General features: G+C 37.9%; 2 protein-coding genes across 2 annotated transcripts in view; one reads left to right on the top strand and one right to left on the bottom strand.

Annotated features, from left to right (window-relative positions):
• The window catches only part of insyn2ab (inhibitory synaptic factor 2Ab), a 22,053-nt gene extending 18,086 nt beyond the window's left edge, over positions 1 to 3,967 (top strand). The window contains exons 5-6 of the mRNA XM_034898646.1: positions 2,093 to 2,540; positions 2,673 to 3,967. Of these exons, the coding sequence (XP_034754537.1) occupies positions 2,093 to 2,276 (184 nt within the window). The 3' untranslated portion in view covers positions 2,277 to 2,540; positions 2,673 to 3,967. The remainder of the gene's footprint in view (positions 1 to 2,092; positions 2,541 to 2,672) is intronic.
• A 4,806-nt stretch (positions 3,968 to 8,773) lies between these two features.
• LOC117960787 (indoleamine 2,3-dioxygenase 2-like) lies at positions 8,774 to 13,807 on the bottom strand. Its single transcript, XM_034898962.1, has 10 exons — positions 13,470 to 13,807; positions 12,580 to 12,675; positions 11,531 to 11,650; positions 10,822 to 10,940; positions 10,567 to 10,581; positions 10,328 to 10,427; positions 10,068 to 10,185; positions 9,901 to 9,952; positions 9,521 to 9,669; positions 8,774 to 9,352 (listed from the first exon to the last, which is right to left on the bottom strand). The coding sequence occupies exons 1-10, from the start codon at positions 13,557 to 13,559 to the stop codon at positions 8,976 to 8,978; spliced, it is 1,236 nt and encodes a 411-aa protein (XP_034754853.1). The 5' UTR covers positions 13,560 to 13,807; the 3' UTR covers positions 8,774 to 8,975.
• Between the last annotated feature and the right edge of the window lie 5,844 nt (positions 13,808 to 19,651).

Here is a 19,651-nt window from a genome sequence, read left to right as displayed (position 1 = left end):
GGAAAAAGGCTGCAATGAAACAAAGAGTGAAAAATTTAAAGGGGTCTGAATACTTTCCGTACCCACTGTATATGCTACTGAATGAATAGAGTTTGCCGTGCTAAAAAGACATCTCACAGCAGCAGAATCCCTCCCAGGAGCAACAATCATTGAATGGTGCTCAGCGCACCACAACCACAAACAAACAAACGGCTTGCCACTGATCACAACAGCTACTCACATTGCATAGCTAAAGTGATGATTAATCTGCTTTGCTGAATGCCCTAGAAAAGCCTCCCTGTCTCCTGCCGCTTCAATCTGTTTGTGTACAGATGATCTTAGATATAGGGCTTTTGTTTGCTGAAGCACCTGCTCCCTAGTGCCACCCACATCATACAGTGCTGCCTCTGGCTTCCCACCGAGGCATTTTGTCCACAGTAATTGTAGTGATCTATGCAGTGATTAATTGCTTAATAATTGCTGAGGCTATTCTTTGTTGCACTGTGCTGCTGTGATTCTGCTCTGCTTTCTGTCAAGTCAACATTGTTTAAACAGCAGTTGTAAAAGACAGTTTTTTTTAAACATAAAACAAAAGATACAAATAGAGATTATAGCTTTAGGAAATGAAACAATGAATTACATGAATATAAGACGTAAAACAAGTGCATCACATACTGCAGAAACAGCAGTTCTGTTAAGATAAGGGCTTCAGTGTACTCTAAAAGCTGAGTTTCTCATTGTGAAGGCTTCAGTGTCCACCTGCACATGTTCTATCAAGAAATCAGGAAATAGCACACACAAGAATGGAGAACGAGCAAAGCAAGCAGCCACACACTAAGATTCCTGTACATTTTTGACTTGCGTTAAATTTAATCTAGCCTATTGATTCATTGGAAGTCCAAGCCTGCCAAACTACTATCCAGCCTTGCATTAATTCTTTACCCTGAAGGCTCATCTTACACTTACACTTATCTTAAGGGTAAGGACAGTTCCTAGGATTCACTATGTTACTTTGAGTATAGCACATCCAGCCATATCAAAGCTCTTGCCCTATTAGGCCAAGCTTTGTACCTTAATGTCTACTTCTGTGCCTTGAGACAAGGAGTGAACAATATGTCTGACCTTGACATGTCAGATGTCATCTAGTTTGGCAGCTGTACTTCTTCCTTCCACCTTTAATCCTCCAGACCTTTAATAACATGACTAAGCTTTGTAAGTCCTAGTACTCACTGTGCTTTTAAAATTCAGTGTGTTAAGTAATGTTGGCGTTGAAAAATATAAATAAAACGAGGACAAAACAACAACAACAAAAAGCAACAGAACATTTCATTATCAGGTTGAGAAATATCTCTTTGGCAGGCACATAGATGATTCGTTCTCTTTTATTTCCATTCAAATGCTTCAAAATGTATTGCATACCCCAGGAATAAATACATTAACAGAACACTACAATCAATAGCAATAAAGTCAAAGGAGATGGTGTATATTAATGCATTTATCCCTGCTTGAATACAGGCAGTTAATCAAGGTCGGCTTGGCCTGTCAATGGTTTCATTTGGATGGGATTAAGCTCTGCATGTCTCCCAGGCCTGAGAGATTTAATCGGTGAGAGAGTTCAACTACGAACAAAATCAAAAGATGACCAGCCTGGGATTTTACTGACTGATGTGTGGAAGTCTGATGTCAAATGCAGACCCCATTCCGGCCACAACCATAATCTATGCAGGAAAAGCCCTTTGACTGCATGCATGAAAAATACAGAGATGATGCAAAGGAACTCTATTACTCGGAGGAGTCTCTGAAATATGGATATGTGTCACAGGAGATATACGCTGCCAGGATGTCTGTCAGTGCATTTGAACTATTTGCCTTCCTCCCAGCCTCCATCTGGACATCAGTGGATTACTAATATAATAAGTCAAAACTGAGTCATAAATGTTACAGCCACCAAAAAGAGAAATTGCTCTGATTCAATATACCTGATTTCAATGTCAGTCAAAACATCTATAATAATATTAATATTATAATAATATCTAATCTTTGTTTTAAAGTACAACACTGAACTGAGCAATGTAAATGTTCTACATGTCGCCCTCTTCTGCTTGTGTTACAGTGTCGAGCTGGATTTCAAGCTGCAGGAGGACAAGCTACAGCCCCTGATTAAGCGACTTTACCCCCTGGACAGCCAACAGTGCCCCGCTCTGCCTTACTCCAATGAAGTGTTCACATCCACTCCCAAACGCAAGTCCAAGACAGAGTCCAAAAAGCCTGCTCGTTGGAAGCTATGGTTCCTTTGAATAAAACATGAAGGCTTTGGAAACAGCCTTTTTGTTGGGCACATTAATACCTCTGTTATTCTCAAAATAATAAGGGAATATGCAAAGGCCGTAATCAACACATAAGGATGGATAACGACAGAAGTCAGCTCATTTGGCGTTCTGAATTCAGACTGCACATTCAGTCAGCTGGGGGACAGCAGAGACTTCAACATTTTAAATTCTGTCAAACCTTTTTCTGGAATGTTCACTGATGAGGATGGGACACACACCTGCAAAAACTAGGTGAGATTTGGGATTTCTAAGCTATGAAAAGATTAATGCAATTTTTTTTTCAGGGTAAAGCTCACTTTAAGTGTACATCTTTGTATTGCCTTCTCCAATGCAATGCACTTTTGGTCTTTTTTTTCCCCTCAGAGCATATTGCTTGGCAACAAGAGGAGGCGCCATGTGGAGGGCCCTTTATGAGTGAAGCTATAATCTTTGAATGGACATCAGCCCCACCTCCGGCAAAGCACAAACATTTGACTATTGAGAGGAACATGCGTAAAGACTGAAACACAGTATAGTACATGGAAGTGTGTCAGCGCAGTTCTTATAACCCTGTCTATTCTTTCCTCTTCCTCCTTATCTGTTAGCATCCTGCCCAGTTTGTCTGTCTCACTGAACGTTTGCCTGCCTTTGTTAATAACCCGTCTCCTCCTTCTCTTTGTAACTCTTTCCCTTAATCTCTGTCTGTCTTTCTTTGTGTCTTTCCATTTGCAGTAGCTCACTGGGCAACCAACCTACCAACTAGCCAGCCAAATTTGCCTCAGTCATCCTGTCATTTTCTGTTGGCTACACTGACACACAATGTTCCAAATCTATATTTTAGAATTTCTGCATCTTTTTATCAAAGTGCTATGAGATGAAATTTCGGGCCCCTCTTCTTGAAGCAGGTACAACATATAGAATGTTTTGATTATATCCAAGTATTTTCTATGATAACTTAATAGGGTCCGGGGTTTGTCTGTTTTAAATTTCCAACAAAAGCAAAGCCTATTTGGACATTTTTCTTTGAATCCTTTTAGAGTTTGCCTGGCCGCTCACTTTGTCACTCATTGTTTCACAGCAAAGCTTTGATTCGAAAACTCAAAACTGATCTTCTAAGATTTTTTTTCATGCCTTGTTAGCTCACACTTGGCATGTTTTGTAATATTAGTTTATCTTGCAACTGCTTGCAAAGTTCCATCTTGTAAAATGACTCTTTTTTTTCACTAAAAACAATTACAGAACACCAAACATCTGTTTACCAACCCACACAAACAACTGTGCACTAAACTTGCTAGAGTAGAATGGCTATACAGTGCTAATATGGTAGCCACCTTACAGCAAAGAAGTCTTGTAGCTACTTGCTTTGGTTGAGTAAAAAAAAAACACTGATGATGTAGCAATGATACTGAACTTGCACACTGTTACAAAGCAGGTATTTACTGAAGTCAGTAATTTTTTTAACAGCAGCTCTTAGGTAGATTATGGTACGGTTAAATGTCTGAGAAATGTCTCACTGGCCTACCATAGTTAGACTACGCAGTACATTCAAGTACTGAACATTATTCAGGTCATCAATTTCCATGCAAAGATCTGTACATTGAGAAAGTGCAATTTAGTATGTGCAATATTATGCATTTTTCTACTGTTTCTACATCACAATTAAAACATTTTCAACTGAAGGTGATTCACTGTGCTCCTGTGTCTACTGAAACCCCGAGGCAACAGAGTTGTAAAGTGAGAGGAGCTGTAAAGGGCTCTCCTGGTTCCTGGAAGTAAAAGTCCCATTTATTTAGTTCATAGACAGTGTTACATGACTCACAGTTGGAGCACTTCTACAGCCAGCGCCGCCGTTTCCACCACGCTCATCACATGCTGTGCGTAGGGCAACAAGTGCAGAGGGGGGCACCACAAATAGCCTATTGAAAAATCATCATAGTCAGAATAATTATGATGACGATCTTGTTTCAGTATAGAAACATTAGGCACTTTTTAAGGCATGTATATCAAAACAAGCAAAACAAGAGATATATTTAATTGCCCAAGAAAAAACACTAACACACACTCAACTTCCCAAGACTCCTTTGGGTGCCCTTCCCTTTTTCGGTGGTGTATTGGATTGCCCCTGACAAAGTTTAGGACAAGTCAACTTTTTTGGAAATGGCCTCGAAAAGACAACAGGAGTCAGCGGCCGAGAAGAGAAAGATGAAAAAACTGTGAAATGATGCCCGTGCAGGTAACTTGCTAGGAAGTCAATGATAAACCATTCTGAAATACAAGAAATGTGCTGCTAATATAATGATGCGGGGGGGCGCATTTAATAAAATTAGACTCATGCATTAGGCACGGTTGCGGTCTCGTTCAGGAGCCTGGGGCATGATCTCCTTGTGACAGCCTACCTACTATGTAACAAACATTTAACTTAACATAACTACCAAGATAACATTAAGTGTTATCCAAGATGCACGAGAAATACAGGCGTCTGGGATTGGTTAATAACTCAAACTTGCTGAGAACCTAGACACCTGTTTGATTACATTAGACTAGAGCGGTTGCACGGTTACATTCGGTCTCGTTCAGTAGCCTGGTGCATGGTCTTCTTGTGAAATCCTACCTACCATGCAGCCTGCAATATTCACTTTTCTAACAATTAACTTAATATAACTACCAAGATAACATGACGTGTGATTATGATTGATGATGTGTGAATTGCCATGAACACAATCATGTAAGATGCACTAGAAACAAAGCTTGGTTACTAACTCAAACTTGCCAAGAACCAAGACGCCCCTTGATATAAGACTCAAGCAGTTGCCCAGTTACATTCAGTCTTGTTCAGTAGCCCGGTGCGCGGTCTCCAATCTACAAATCTTCAACAACTCTTTTGATCCAATCATTCTGCTCAAGGTAACCCTGACTGATTCTATCACCACTCCAGTGGAGGTGCTAACGAGGTAAAAAAAAACAGGAGTGAGTCAGTTCATTGACGTATGGTACTTGATTCTCCCGGTCCAGTGACACGACTCGGGTGAATTAACTGGCTCTTTGGTCAGTTTGTCAACACTAATGGTTAGCCTATGCATACGCCTCGAAATAGCTGATGTTATTGCTAATGTTATAACTTACTGTTAAACATTATCTATGCATTTTACAAGTAACTGACATCAGCTAGCTGTTATTTTTACTTCAGATATTGAGCAGTACTGTATGGTTTTTTTTCCGTGATGGTGGTCAATACTTTCTCAGTGACCGTTAGCAATTAGTGCACAAGGTAGGCTAACAAGTCCTCTTGCTTCAGACCATTTATTACCGTGTGGCCTGCAATTAATAATCTTTAGCAAGACATTTAGCAATGTTTACCTAGCATAGTTTCATTTCAGAACGCCTAATTTAGCGTTTGCAATGCATAATAAACCCCCAGCCATCTTTTGGATTGTCATTCAGTAAAATTCAGCGGAATGTAGGCTACAGTCTCTCACACAAATTAGATGAGGTGTCGGATGTGCAGTGGGACAGAAAAGGGCTCTCGATAATGTTGATAATGTTAAGTCTGAAGAACTCTGACCTTTAGTGTTACTGCGAAAGCTAGACTAGCTACATCTGAATATGACAAAAACTACATGACAAAATGAAGTGGCCTTTTGATTACATTTATTTCAGGATGCAGAGGCCTGGATGACATCTGTCGGTGAAATATAAAAACGTTTGTAGACAAAATGGTCTTGTAACCATATTTCAGTTGTATTCAATTAAATGGTAAAATAATGTTTAAGATTCCGAAAAGGTATAAACCAAACATTATTGTTAATGCCTGCTTTCAGATATAAGTGTTTTTTTCGGTAAAAGGTTCTTTGTTTGAAAATGTTGTCTCTTTCTATACTGATCCTTTTTCTTTGTATTTCTAAAGTACTACAGGGTCAGTGCTGAGACATGTACAAGGCAGAGCACGTGGCAAAGACAAAGATAGAGACAACAAGAAACCATCTGGAGGCAGTTCAGGTACGCAGCAACCCCAGCCAGGCAGCAGGTCTGTAGACGCCACAACAGTACCAAGCCCTGATTAACCACCCTCAACCAGCAGTTTAGGAACAGATACACAGCAAAAATCTTTGTTTTATTTTGATAACATTGTGCACTTCTCAATACTTGAATGTGTGTGTTTCAGCTGTTCTAGATAGTGTGTTTACAAAGGAAAGTAAAATTGTGTGACTTTTCTGCTTCAAAATCTTTTTGTTTTACTGAAGAAGATTGCTTACTTGTATACTTCTGCTTTTAAGTTTGTCTTTGTGGATGATTATTTAATTTATAAAAAGATTTTACACATCCCTTGCTTGTGTGCATGTTTTGTTTGTTCTGTGTTAACAAAGTTGATAGTCTTTTTTTTGTATTATTGATCTTAGCTGTTACATTTTGATGCTGCTATTGTGTTATTGGTATTGAGTTATATCACAGAGGAATTATTTTTAGGGCACCAAAAAGTCTAGTAGCGGCACTGTCTACAGCTTCGATTGGCATGCAACTCTTATCTCAGATTAACAGCCACATTAGAAGATATGTGTTTCCTTGATTTAAAAAAAAAAAAGGTAGGTACATGAAGATACAAGCTTGTGAACACAAACTTTAGGGCAAATAAGTTAACTACAATTGACAAGGTGCATTTTGGTTAAAAAAAAAATCTAATAAATTCATCCTAAAATGCTTTCACGTAGAATGACAAAGCGTTTTGAATTCTCTGCCGCTCTGGCTTGCGCCTCTGACTGGATTCTTCTCCCAGGCAATGCTGTCTGAGGCTTATAAACATTTTAGCATTTAGAGCCATTCCCACTGCCAAAATGATGGGAAAACATGATTTCTCAGAAACAAAGTTTAAATAATTGAAACCAGTGGCCATAACATAAACGTATATGATGATTGCATTATTCAAGTTTTCAAGTAATATTGAGGATACTGTTAGAGGTAAAAAAAAAAGAAAAAATCAAATGGAAATATAAAATGGAGAAACAAATCAATTTTTCACAACTCTATTGTACAGCAGACAACTATGCCTGTAGGTGTGGTTACAGCCCTGTATTCGCCCAATGTCATACAGTCCACATTTCACATCTTTTGTGCTTTAATAAAGCAGAGTTGGACCATAACCAGGGCTCAGCAGCAGCAGTGTGGTAGAGCTCTTTCTACTTTCTTTTAATGTGATTAGTGCTCAATTGGAAGAAGAGACACAACCTTAAAGTCAAGTGACGTAATCCCACATGCATCCCTCTTCCCTGATTACCCCTACTCTGTTTGTCTCTTTCATTCTTCTCAGCTGATTCTCTTTTTCTTGTATTTCACCAGTGTATTTCCATCCTTGTAGTTTTCATTTTCAGTTTCTGTTTACAAAAAACAAATTAGTATATCGAACAAATGCCATTTAGAAAAATGCTTGGCATTATTTGTTATCATTGTAAGCACGTTATACATACCTATTTCCTTATTGTAAATAGTTTCAACAGCTCAAAACAACATAATTGCACAACAGGCATTTTTATGAATACATAGATCAACTACACACCTCTAAAGTTGTGTGACTCTATCTTGCACGGTTGTTGGGCCAAGGGCGCAAAGTGGAGGGGCAGAGGATGTTGCTCAGACCACAACCATCTTCAAACTCCGCTATTGCGTTGACCATGTCTGGCTAAGATGCAACATTAGATGTAGTCTCTTCTGTAGCATGGTCAGGAAAGGTTTTTACAATCATGTCATGTGATTAAATTTAGTATTATGTCAAAATAAAGTGCATTTTTAAGTAATATTGAGGGTTATGTTGAAGCCCATTTCTGCCAGGAAAATAATAATAATAATAATAATAATAATACATAACCATTTAGATTTTTAGTTTGAGATAGTAGGTAAAAAATTGTTTTTGGAATTTTTATTTAGTTATTTAATAATTCTGGCTAATGAGCATTTTTATTTTTATCATGCATAACCTTTTATCTATTTTTAGAGGTTTGACTACAGCGATGTCACAGTGGACTCCCACTCCCTTGAGTATACTTCTACATCAATAGAGCAAACCAAGATGTAAAACCACTAGAGGTCAGCGAAAAATATTTTTATCTAGTGTTAAACTGCTCCTCTCTTTGGTTTTATCTAATGGGTCTTGGTTACTAAGAGCACTCTAAACATTTAGCTGAACTGGCCAGTTTACTAATTGGAATAATGGGAATAATGTCTGTTGATACTTATTACTTTGTAAACATTTCATAAATACAAACCCGATTTAAAAAAACTTGAACTTTGTTGAGCAACTAAAAGCCTGTGTTAGACAAGAATGGGACAACATTCCTATTCCTAAATTTGAGCAACTTGTCGCCTTAGTCCCCAGATGTTTGCAAACTGTAATAAAAAGAAGACGGGATGCCACACAGTGGTAAACATGGCCTTGTCCCAACTTCTTTGAGATGTGTTGATGCCATAAAATATGACATTTTAAGATATGTCATCTATGTTGTATTCTAAATAAAATAGTGAAATTTGAAACTTCCACATCATAGCTTTCTGTTTTTAATCCCAATTTGTACAGTGTCCCAACTTTTTTGGAATTGGGTTTGAACAACATGAATAGCCTAGTGCATAAAAAGCTGTCGGATATTGTAAATATTATATATATGTTGTGATGTATACATACACTGCATATATATATATATATCACATTTCAGTTTCTTTTGAAGTAGATGGCCTTTCTAAAATTAGTGCTTTTTGAGTGGTGTTACGAACACTCTTGAGGAAGACCATAAGACTGGATCCGCCTGTTCCTGTGTCATTCAGTACGGTGCCCACACCTCTCAGCGGGCACCCCATGGCACGGGCGTGATTACCAGGCACAATGACATACTTGGCCACAGTATTGAGGTGGTAGTTCCGTAAATCCACAAGCGCTGAGACACAGGACTTGTAGGCCTGGCAGAGATCAGAGCTGGAGTGGGACAGGATGAAGTCTCTCAGAGAAGGACAGACGGACAGAGTTTCTATCAGCTGACGGTGGGCAGGAGGCATGTATTCCCTCATGCGTGTCAGGAAGGATCCTAAATAAGCCAAATCAATGAAGAGAGCAGAAACAAGACTTTGAAAGAAAGAAAACAACAACCGTTTCTGGAGACATTTTCTATCAGAGCAACTGACAACTGACTACACAAACAATGATTCATTCATGAGAAGCATCTGATGGGGTCAAAAGAGAAAGGCATTTTTACTTGTCTCATCCTCATGCTGGATGCACAGTAAAGCATCAAAGCACTGAATGGTTGAACTCTGGGCTGCACTTCCGCCTGATAACAAAATTGGCTCATTGCTCACACCTTCATACAACAGCCCCCTTGGAAGCATGGGGTTGTCTCGCCACCTACAACAGTTCAGACCACATACAACCTCTGTTTTATAGGTGCAATTAGAAGCACACAGTACAAATTTACATGCCATCAAGTTTAACATACAGTGCAGCAATAGAGAAAAGTACAATAGAATGATAGAGGCAGCAGGGAAGTTCGTCATTTCAGCTGCACCTAATGAGATAAATATTAATAAATATTAATAACTTCCGTATGCAGGATATTGTAACCACCCTAAAACTCACCCTGAGACAAAAATTCTCAATGTTCCATGAAAGGCAGTTGGATCCACATGATCTAAAAAGAGCACAAATTCAGTTTTTTTAATTATGTTAAATTTCCCTGTCTTCATAAAAGGCACAGCATGAAAATATATTAAATTTCGACTGTGCTAAGTTAAATTCAAACTTACTGTGCATGAGTTTGAACGTCTCCTTCATTTTCTTCAAAGACTGAGTTACTTTAACAAGACCTTTCTGTATGCCACTGAGTTCCAAGGTTTTCATAGCATGCATCACCTCCAGAGCCCCCTGGTTAGAGTTGAAAACAGGGACAAAAACACACACATTGTGTGGGTGGAACCCAAAAACAGAAGGGGAAATTTGGACAGACACAATCAGGCTGAGGTTAAAAAAAAGAGTTACATGAAAATAAGGAACAGCAACAACTGACCGTTATGCCTGAACTGGCAGCCATCTCGACCAACAATGAAACTATGAAAAATCCCCTGCAACTCTCACCACCAGGAAATGAAAATATCAAGTCCATGTTCCTATTTTTGAAAATTATGTTTTGAAAACAAATGAGCTGAACATCACGAGTACCAGACGACAAAATCATGTGTGAAAAGTGCAATTGAGAAATTCAGAACAATGTGACAGTGAATAAGCTTTGCTTTTTCTTCTACTCACCCAATTTCCATATCCCTAAAATGAAAATGAAAAGAGAAACTAGCATTTTGAGTGGAGAAAGACATACATCACTTTGTTCTTTGTTAGTTACTTAAAATAAGAAATATTACATATATATAAGAATATTATATAATATATGTTGTTAAAATTATTATTATTATTATTATTATTAAAAACTGTTTTAATAAAATAATGTCTGTGGACTTGGATAGAAATTCAAGTCATCAAATAAGGCAATAAAACAACATTACTCACCCTGTGGGATTCTTTAATTTCCAGTTGGCTAAAACTGAATCTGCATAAGTCAGGATGGGTGGAAGGCCGAGTCTACGAGATACCAGCCAATATGGCAAGGCGAGGGCTTTTGGAAGAATCTGTCAAACAAGCATAATAGTAAAGTTTAAATGCGATAGTGATGGCTGATGGTTTTTAGTCACGCTATCGGTATTTCTCCGGGGAAGGCAGTGGCTGTTGTTCAGTCTACCACTTTGATCTAGACTGAAATACTGTATATCAACAACTATGGATGGATTTTGGACCCAGAGAATGAATCTTACTGAATTTGATGATTCCCTCTTTTTCCCTAATACAACTTCTCGGTCAACGCTTTCGCCTATTATACTGAATGGATTGGTACAAATCAATACAGTACTAATGACATTCTCACTGGGTGCACTTTGTGTTCAGTGCCAATTAACACATGTTAGCAAGCTAAAGAGCTGAACTAAGACGGTGAACATGGTAAACATTCTACCTTCATAAAAGTCAGTTTGTTAGCATGTTGATGTTAGTATTTATCTTTGAAAAGTTGTCATAACCCATTTCTGTGCCAAAGTACAGCCTCACAGAGCAGTTGTAGACTCTGAGTTTTGTTACAGTGTATGTCACATTGCCAAAAACATAATTGACTGAAATGCATCTTCTTTTTTACCACTCATTATTCTATTGCACTCTAGTGTTTTACCTGAGCAGGCACATGTTGTCCTTCCTGCCATACATATCCCATGCTGATGAATCCCAGCGCTAGGTGAGCCAGCCTTAGCTCTCGATGGTCACTCAAGAAATCGGGACTCAAGACCGGCATCTGGATTGTGATCAGATTTTCAATTTTATATTTCTATTCTCAGTGAACAGTAAACACCATCAAATATACTCAAATTAAGCTATACAATGGCCTTAGAAAGTTTACACACCCATGCTAAAGTTGATTAAAAAGAGGAATAAAAAAACATCTTTTGGAAATTCATCTTAATGCCTTAATTCAAAACATTAGGAAAATCCAACCTTTTAAGGACACCAATTTTCTTTGTGAGGGAATTATGTATTGTCAATAAATGAATGGGTCATACATATACACACCCCTATGTTAAATTACTATAGAGCCAGTTTCATTTCTATTTTTAAACGCCAGTTAGTTCATGGATCCAGGACACTATACATCCTAATGAAGCTCCCTTGACCTTTGGAATTAAAATAACCCCATATCATCAATCACACCCTTCACCATACATAGAGATTGGCACGGGGAACTTTTCATAAGATCATCTCTCAATGCAAATCAAACCAGCTATAAGGCTAACTGAAATAAAACCATGCCAAAATCTAGGTATGGCGAAGGGTATGTGATGGTATGGGGTTAGTTTAATTCCAAAGACCAAGGGAACTTTATCAGGATGCATAGTATCCTGATCCATGAAATAACTGTCCTTTAAAAATAAAAATCTGCCTCTCTCTGTGGGATTTAAAAAAGGGGTGTGTATCCTTGCCCTCTTTATTTTAAGGAAGAACATTTCTTTATATACAATACATTATTCATTCACAAAGAACATTGGTGTCCTTAAAAGGTTCCTCTTTTTAATAAACTTTAGCATGGGTGTGTAAACTTTCTCAAGCTAGTGTATGACCACATTCACATGCATGCGTTCTCAACTCTGATTAGCATTTGAAGTATCTCAACATATCATCCAGCATGGCTCAGACCCCACACATTAGGACAGCAAGGCTTATTCTCACCTTGTGAACTAGATCCCGTAGTTTATGTGACTCTATCAGATCTGTGAGATCATTTGCCAGGTCCAACCACACCCGATAATAGTCTGGAAGGTTAGTCTAGACAATAATAACAATAAAGTGACTTGCATGTTGATTTTTTTATTATGATTTTTATTTTTTTGCTGGGGGGATTTCCATGTATTGTGTAATCAGTAACATAATCAGCTCAGGTCTGCCATGGTGCCTGACCTGAATGTCAAGGAATGACTGGTGCTATCAATCAGAAAGTGAAAGCAATTTACAAGAGGGCGGCAGTAGAAAACTCAGAAAATAAACAAAGCAGAAAACAGTGGATGCCTAGATGGAAAAAATGGGCTTAATGAATGTTTAATTCTTTATTTTATAATTAACATCATATATGCATTTTGCAACCTTTACATATAATTTTCAAAAGGTGGTCAACTGGGTTTTCCATTATGTACCATTTTCTTTCTACCAAATGACTCCTTAGACATTAGAGGTTGTGTAACAAAAATATCCAAATTTGGCATTTTAAGTGTAATCAACTGTTTGACAGTGTGCAGGTCAAGTCATGTGAATGGCTCAATAGAAATCTGAAGAGACAGGCTGTTACCAGATCAATAACTCTCAGAACTCCTACTCTGAAACAAGCATAGTTATCAGTTTCAGGTCAGAGGGACAACTGTACGGTATGTGTGCTGCTGACCAAATACTTGACCAAATACAAAGGCAAAAGAGGAAAGGGGAAAGAGGAAATAGTATGTATGTATGTATGTACGTATGTGTGCCATTGTTTTTGTCATGACTTTTATAACCTTTTTCAGATCAGTTTTGACTAAAAAAAAAACTATCAGGATAGTCTGTTGAATGAGGAAAGTAATACAACTTACCAGTGGCTCTTCAAGGAGAAATCCAAGCTCCTCAGAAATATCAAATGCATCAAAGTCTGCCTTCAGTCGTTCTCTGCTGTTAGTCTCCATATGCTCTGCCCTAAGGGCCTACGCTGTACCCTGTGTGTTGTAGGACATCGGCTTTGAGAGGTAAATTACTCTGTGACTGTGACACACAGATATCAATTGTTGAATTTGCTCTGAGTCAGATTTGACTATCTTTGTCACATCCCTTTTGCACCCTCCCAACAGCAAAGAACCAATCATATCTCTTGTATTGTAATGTTAGGAGTTCACAGAGTAAAGCTAAAATTCCCTCTTTGGTACAGTGTGCTTTGTAAAGACTAGAAAATGCATTTACTGCAGAAAATGTGTGTGACTGCTGAATAGCTAAATTGTTAAAGCTAAACTGTATTAATAGCTTAAATCCGTGAGAAGTTGAAGTAGTGTGAATAGTTAGAAAAGTATGAATGGTTTAAATTAACATGAATTTCATTGACAAGATGAATAACAACAATAATTAAAATTTTGAATAATTCAAAATTACACTTTATGTAACAAAATATTTTTACTTTTGTGTATTTTGGGGGACTTGAACACCAAGGTAGTATAGTTTTGAAAACAAAAACAAAGCTTCAACTAATGAGATGAACATATTTCAACAGTTTTTTCAACTCTTGGAGTAGCATGCCTGGTCATATTCTACAAGCACGCTACTGCTGTGTTTACATAGCTCTGCTACACATAGCTACATGCTAAATGCTAAGCTGTAATCTTGACTGCAGATTTTGTTAATGTAATTTCTCCCCAATTTCGGATCACATTCCTACAGAGCCCCGGAAGGGTCACGGCAAGATATTTTCAGGCAACTACTTTGTGTTCTCACAATATTTTGCTTTACCTCGCGAAACGTTTTTTCTTCCATTCCTTCTGAACCATGTGTCTATTTCCATTCGTTGCATTTTAATTTGAGCTGGAAATTATGCTGATATAGTGCTCAATTGGCATATTCTTATCTCATATAGGGTATTATCAATGGCCTATTTCCTGAATTTATAAAAAAGAAAATGTGCAATGTCAGAGGTTTGTATGATGTGGCAATAAAACAAACAATGAATTAACATAGAGTCTGCAGCACCCTAGTAGTGTTACAAAGAGTGTTAGTTCAGAGACAAAAACCTGAAAACACAGCCTGCACTGTAGGTTATCACTTGGACCCTCCGATCTACCTCAGTGTATCTCCTGAAACCTCCCGAGACAAAGCTCCGTACAATGGGACATCGGGCTGTCTGCTTAGCTGCTCCCGGACTGTGGATTGCTCTCCCTGACCACCTGAGGACACCACAGACTGTGGATGCATTACTGATGCATCCACTTTTTGTTGGTTTGTTCAAAACAAAATCATCTTTACATCCATCCATCCATTCATCCACCATCAATTGTTCACCTGCAACCAGTGTAAACCATTTCCCTGCATAGACAACCTTGGAACAGCACTGGATCCTGTGTTTAAACATGCACACCACATCAGATGTTCAGTGAACCAACACAATTATCACTTAAGAGTTTTTTCACTTTAAAAAACTTAAAGTGAAAATTAAACTTAAATAAAGACCAAATAAAAGTATTGTCTTCTGAGCTCTCAGGGTTTAGGGTTAAAAAAAGTGGAAGAAGTTTTTAAGTCTACAGTTTGCCATCTATAGTAACACATTTGGGATCTAATAGCATTGTATTTGATTTTAGATAAAATAGTGTCTTATAATAATTTACTAAGTATTTAAATTTAAAGTGTCTAATATGCCTACATTTTTGGTCTAATGCGGCATATTATACAATTTCTAATTTAAGTGGTGTCTAAATAGGTTAGATCTGTACATATTTGTTTACTGTCTGGTAAAGAATATATTAATTTATCTAATTTGATACAACCACAGAAACAAAATGGACACAAGCTATGACTTAGCAAAGCATGAGTGGAGCCTCTATAAAGTTCCAAGAGGAGCTACAGATTCTGATAATTCAATCAGTATTGATTCCTCTCCACATGCGACACACACACACTTTATCTTTTCATTCATTTAAGAAATGGGTAATTATTTTGGAACAGATACAAATCTGCCTGTTGAGCAGTGTATCAGCATACCCAGGTACTTTAACAAGCTGATCCATATTGTGGCATGGTGCTGTGTGGATAGACTCGTTATTTGGCAATGGAAGAAGAAAAATATTGCGAGGGAAGGCAATACATTGGGAGAGAACGCTAAACATATTGCGAGGTGACCCTTTCGGGGCTTTGTACATTCCTGCTGGGACATGTCCCGATGGTAGTCTTTGGGTTAGAAGCCTTTATTGGTGACATTTCTGTAAAAAAAACTCATAGTCCCAATAGCTTACTTATTCTTCCCCATATGCTTAAGAAAATCCTGGCAATCCTTATATTAAGATTTGTGTCCAATGTTTGATGACTTTTCAAAAAAGGTAGTGTCACTGGATCATATCTATAGACACTGTACTTAAAATGATTTCAAAATCTATTATGCTTACCAGTTGGAACTTATCTTATCATGCAAATAAACACACTGCTTGATATATTTTCCAATGGGTAAGCCGGCTTAAGACATGTGACGACTTTATAGAGGCTACTTTGACATCTGCCAGCTGGAGATGCTGGGTTATTTTATCTTGGATTTGATCAGGTCAGAAGTTGAGACCAATATCTGAGCTGCTGTGTCAAACTGCTGCATCACAGCAACGTAGAGCAGTCGCCTCACCCCAAATCATCGCGCAAGCCCTTGGTTTCTGCCCCCCATTGTCAGCATGCTTTACTGCCATGGCCAGCAATCTCTCAAACCGTTTAACCCTCCAAAGAGGCAGGAGAAACAGGCGGCAAGGAGAGATGAGCAGGAGGGATGCTGGTGGTGATCAAATTAATCTCAAGACCACTTACCAGTCATCAGATGCAGGGGGCGCAACGGACACTAAATTTACCCTGCAAGGAGAGAAGTAGAGAAATTGTTAAAATGGACTTTTAGGACTCAGGAGAGCATCTGTGCAGCACAAGGGGAAGAAGCAGTGTTTAGGTTCATCTTGTTGATTTTGACTCTGTTTCAGTCAAAGATCTTTCACCCTGCCATCCCTCCTTTCTTCTTATACTCAATCACTGTCTGCTACTCCCCAACTTGTTTTCTTTGCTCTCCTTCATCCACTGTGTCTGGAGGCGAAAGAATGATGTCCAACTGGCACAACTACTGATGGAAAGAGAAATGCTGTCCTTTTTTGCTCCTTCGAGTTTTGGTTGTGTCACAGTATACATAAGAAGGAATTTAACAGGTTTTGGAAGTATTTAATATCTTCTGTTGACATTTTAGAGAAAATCCCAGTAATGCTTAATATTAATGGTCTAAGTCTTCATCTTCTGCAAATACAATATATGGGCATCTAATCCATCCTGTCATGCTTTTTATGCAGTATGTTTGGTTGCAAATAAAGAACCCTTTGCATTTTTTTAAATTCATAAAACATTGTGCCCATGAGGGAGCAAAATATCTTTCTTCAACAAAATAATCCAAGGATTAGTCTGATTTATAATGTAAACATTTTTTGTCTTTTTAAATGGTGTCAAATTTATGCACAATTATAAAATGTATTTCAATATGAACCGCTGCTTTTAATAAACAGGTCTAAAAGGTCTTTAGCTTTGTCAATTAATGAGGCAAGTATTGCAAATTTCCTTATTTGTAATTCATTATGAATAATTCCCCATGCACATGTCATCGTGAATTCAAGTAAGTTGAGAAGTGAAACTAAGGTTGAGGACTTGTCAAAATGTTCTCCATGAAATGTGCCAAATGATGCATCATCAAAGTGTAACACATAAGCCTGTTTAAGTCTGACAGTCGTCTCCTTGGGGGAGATTTTTTTTTAAATGTTGCTTGATTCCAGTTTTCATTTACCCACAGTTGGGTTCATAACAAAGCCAATTTCACAGTGACTCACTCCTACACACGCTCCTCTTGGCTTTACAGTAAGCACGTTATGTGAAAGTGGGTAGCACCCAAGAAAGTGCTGCACCTGAGTCATTTCTGGGTACAAAATGGACTGGACCAAGTCAGCACTGGAGGGATGGGAGGTACACGCTGGTTGGTTTTAGTTTTGAAATGTTTTACATTGAATGTGTGTTAAGGGGTAGAGGGGCTGGCAAAAAAAAAAGATGTGTAATGTTGTTAATCTTGTGTCTTTCTCAATAAAAAATAAAAGAATAAATAAAAAACAAAGAAAACAATGTGCTGTAACATACTCATTTCACTGGGGATCGTTAACAAAAACCTGGCAGCAGCCTTTTTGTACCTACACACATATTCGTAACTTTGCAAATTCTAACGATCGTTGTATTTTAAGAAAGTCTATGAGAACTATCAACCTGAGATTTAGAGTTCAGTTCAGATATTCCAGTATACAGAGGAATGCTTAATTGGGGCAAAACTGGGTCAAATGAGGGTTTTGTTCAGACTAAATATTATTATAGATAATATGTCAAAACATCACTGAACAATGTAATAACTATAAAGAAACTTTGGTGATCGAGTTGTAAAAATACCAATAATGTGAAAGTGAGGTTCACACATATTGTGAAAGATGTGCAATGTCACATGGTGGACAATTCAAATGAGTCAATTCCCCTGTTCCCACTTTTATTTACTCTTGCTACACCTGTCGACATTTTTTCTTGTGTGGTAGCCTACATTTTTCAACAATTATAACCACTCAAAATTCTTAGTATTTCATATTTAACGATTCCTAGATTTCAGACAGAGGTCTAGGCAAAAGCAGGCTTTAGTTGGTTGAAAACGCTGTCTCTTTTTATGTTTATCAATTACACACAAAACAACTAGGTAGGTTGGTAAAAGTTCTGTTAATTAAATTAAAAAAGGCACTTGAATACATTAACGTATCCTTCAATAAAACACTGACGCATACACTGCAGACATTCCACTCTCTCTTAGTATCTATACAAAGAGTAAAAAAAGGGACTTCCATAACAAATGAGCATTTCTGGATATCAATAATGTATACTTCCTAAATATATTCTTTTTAAGATAATTCAAGGCTCTAGGCTAAGCATTCATTAAACATAAACGTTTTTGCATTATTTAATCCATATCAGAAAACTTAGGTTATTTTGTAACACCTTTAAAATGGCTTTCTGTCTCAGTTGTGAAAACTGTAGTCTTTGTCGTTACACTTTCCTTGTTCTGGTGCTACAAGAAATTCCATTGGATGCATGGATCAAAAGAAACCTTCCGCTTTCTTTTTTGTTGGAATTTTAAGCTCAGGTGGATTTTTGAGGACTATGGTTAACTGCTCCTCAGATCTCTGCAGGGTAAATCAAGACAGAGTATCTGTCCCATCTGAGTTTTCTCTCGCACGTCTGTTTTGCAGTGGCTCCGTCCAGTGTGATGATTGTGATTGCTTTAAAGACATGCCAATAAACCAGAGCAGTTCTGCTCCCATCCCCGAATGCTGTGTGGCGTCGCCAGACCCACCTCAGCTCCGTTGCATGTGGATGATCTGGCAAAGCAAGACTATGAAAACCTTGACACTGTTGGACAAATGAAAGGTATGAGAATGTGTGACAGCCAATTCATCGGTCCGATGTCATGTAAGACGACATGGAATCCATCCTGGTCATGCCTCTAACATACGGGACTTGTCAATCGAGAAAGAAAACAAAGACTAAACATTTGTAGCTCTCATCATCTGTCTTTTTTCACACGTTTACACATCTTACCACTCAAGAATGTACACACAAAAAAGCCTGAATAAAGCACAGACTCCATTACATTCAACATCCACTGCTGGTATAGACAGAGAATATTTCCCCTTCCTGTCTCTCATGAACTATATCCATATTTCAACTGAACTGTCACAGCGCCTAGAGCTGAGGGCACAAAGAAGTGGAGTAAACAATGAGTGATCGTTGAAATGACTTGGTATAATCAAACAGTTAAATAAAGAGTACACAATTATGATACTGCTCAATAATAAATACTGAGATATGCAGTAAATAATTGATGATTTTAGTTAGAGCAACCCAGATAATCTCCAGGGAGGTTAAAGTTCATAGTCCTTTAAGTTTCTCCTTTTTCAATATGCTCAGAAATGTGTGTTATGGGTGCATGCTG

The sequence above is a fragment of the Etheostoma cragini genome, chromosome 17 (assembly GCF_013103735.1).
Source record: "Etheostoma cragini isolate CJK2018 chromosome 17, CSU_Ecrag_1.0, whole genome shotgun sequence".
Lineage (NCBI taxonomy): Eukaryota > Metazoa > Chordata > Actinopteri > Perciformes > Percidae > Etheostoma > Etheostoma cragini.
This window is presented reverse-complemented; position numbering and strand designations above follow the sequence as displayed.

Excerpts from the sequence above, each read along its gene's own strand:
- LOC117960787 (XM_034898962.1), bottom strand. The coding sequence starts at position 13,559 with ATGGAGACTAACAGCAGAGAACGACTGAAGGCAGACTTTGATGCATTT. Across the intron at positions 10,941-11,530 it reads GACAACATGTGCCTGCTCAG|ATTCTTCCAAAAGCCCTCGC; the intron begins GTAAAACACTAG and ends CTTGTTTGACAG. Across the intron at positions 10,186-10,327 it reads CTGCCAGTTCAGGCATAACG|GGGGCTCTGGAGGTGATGCA; the intron begins GTCAGTTGTTGC and ends AACTCTAACCAG.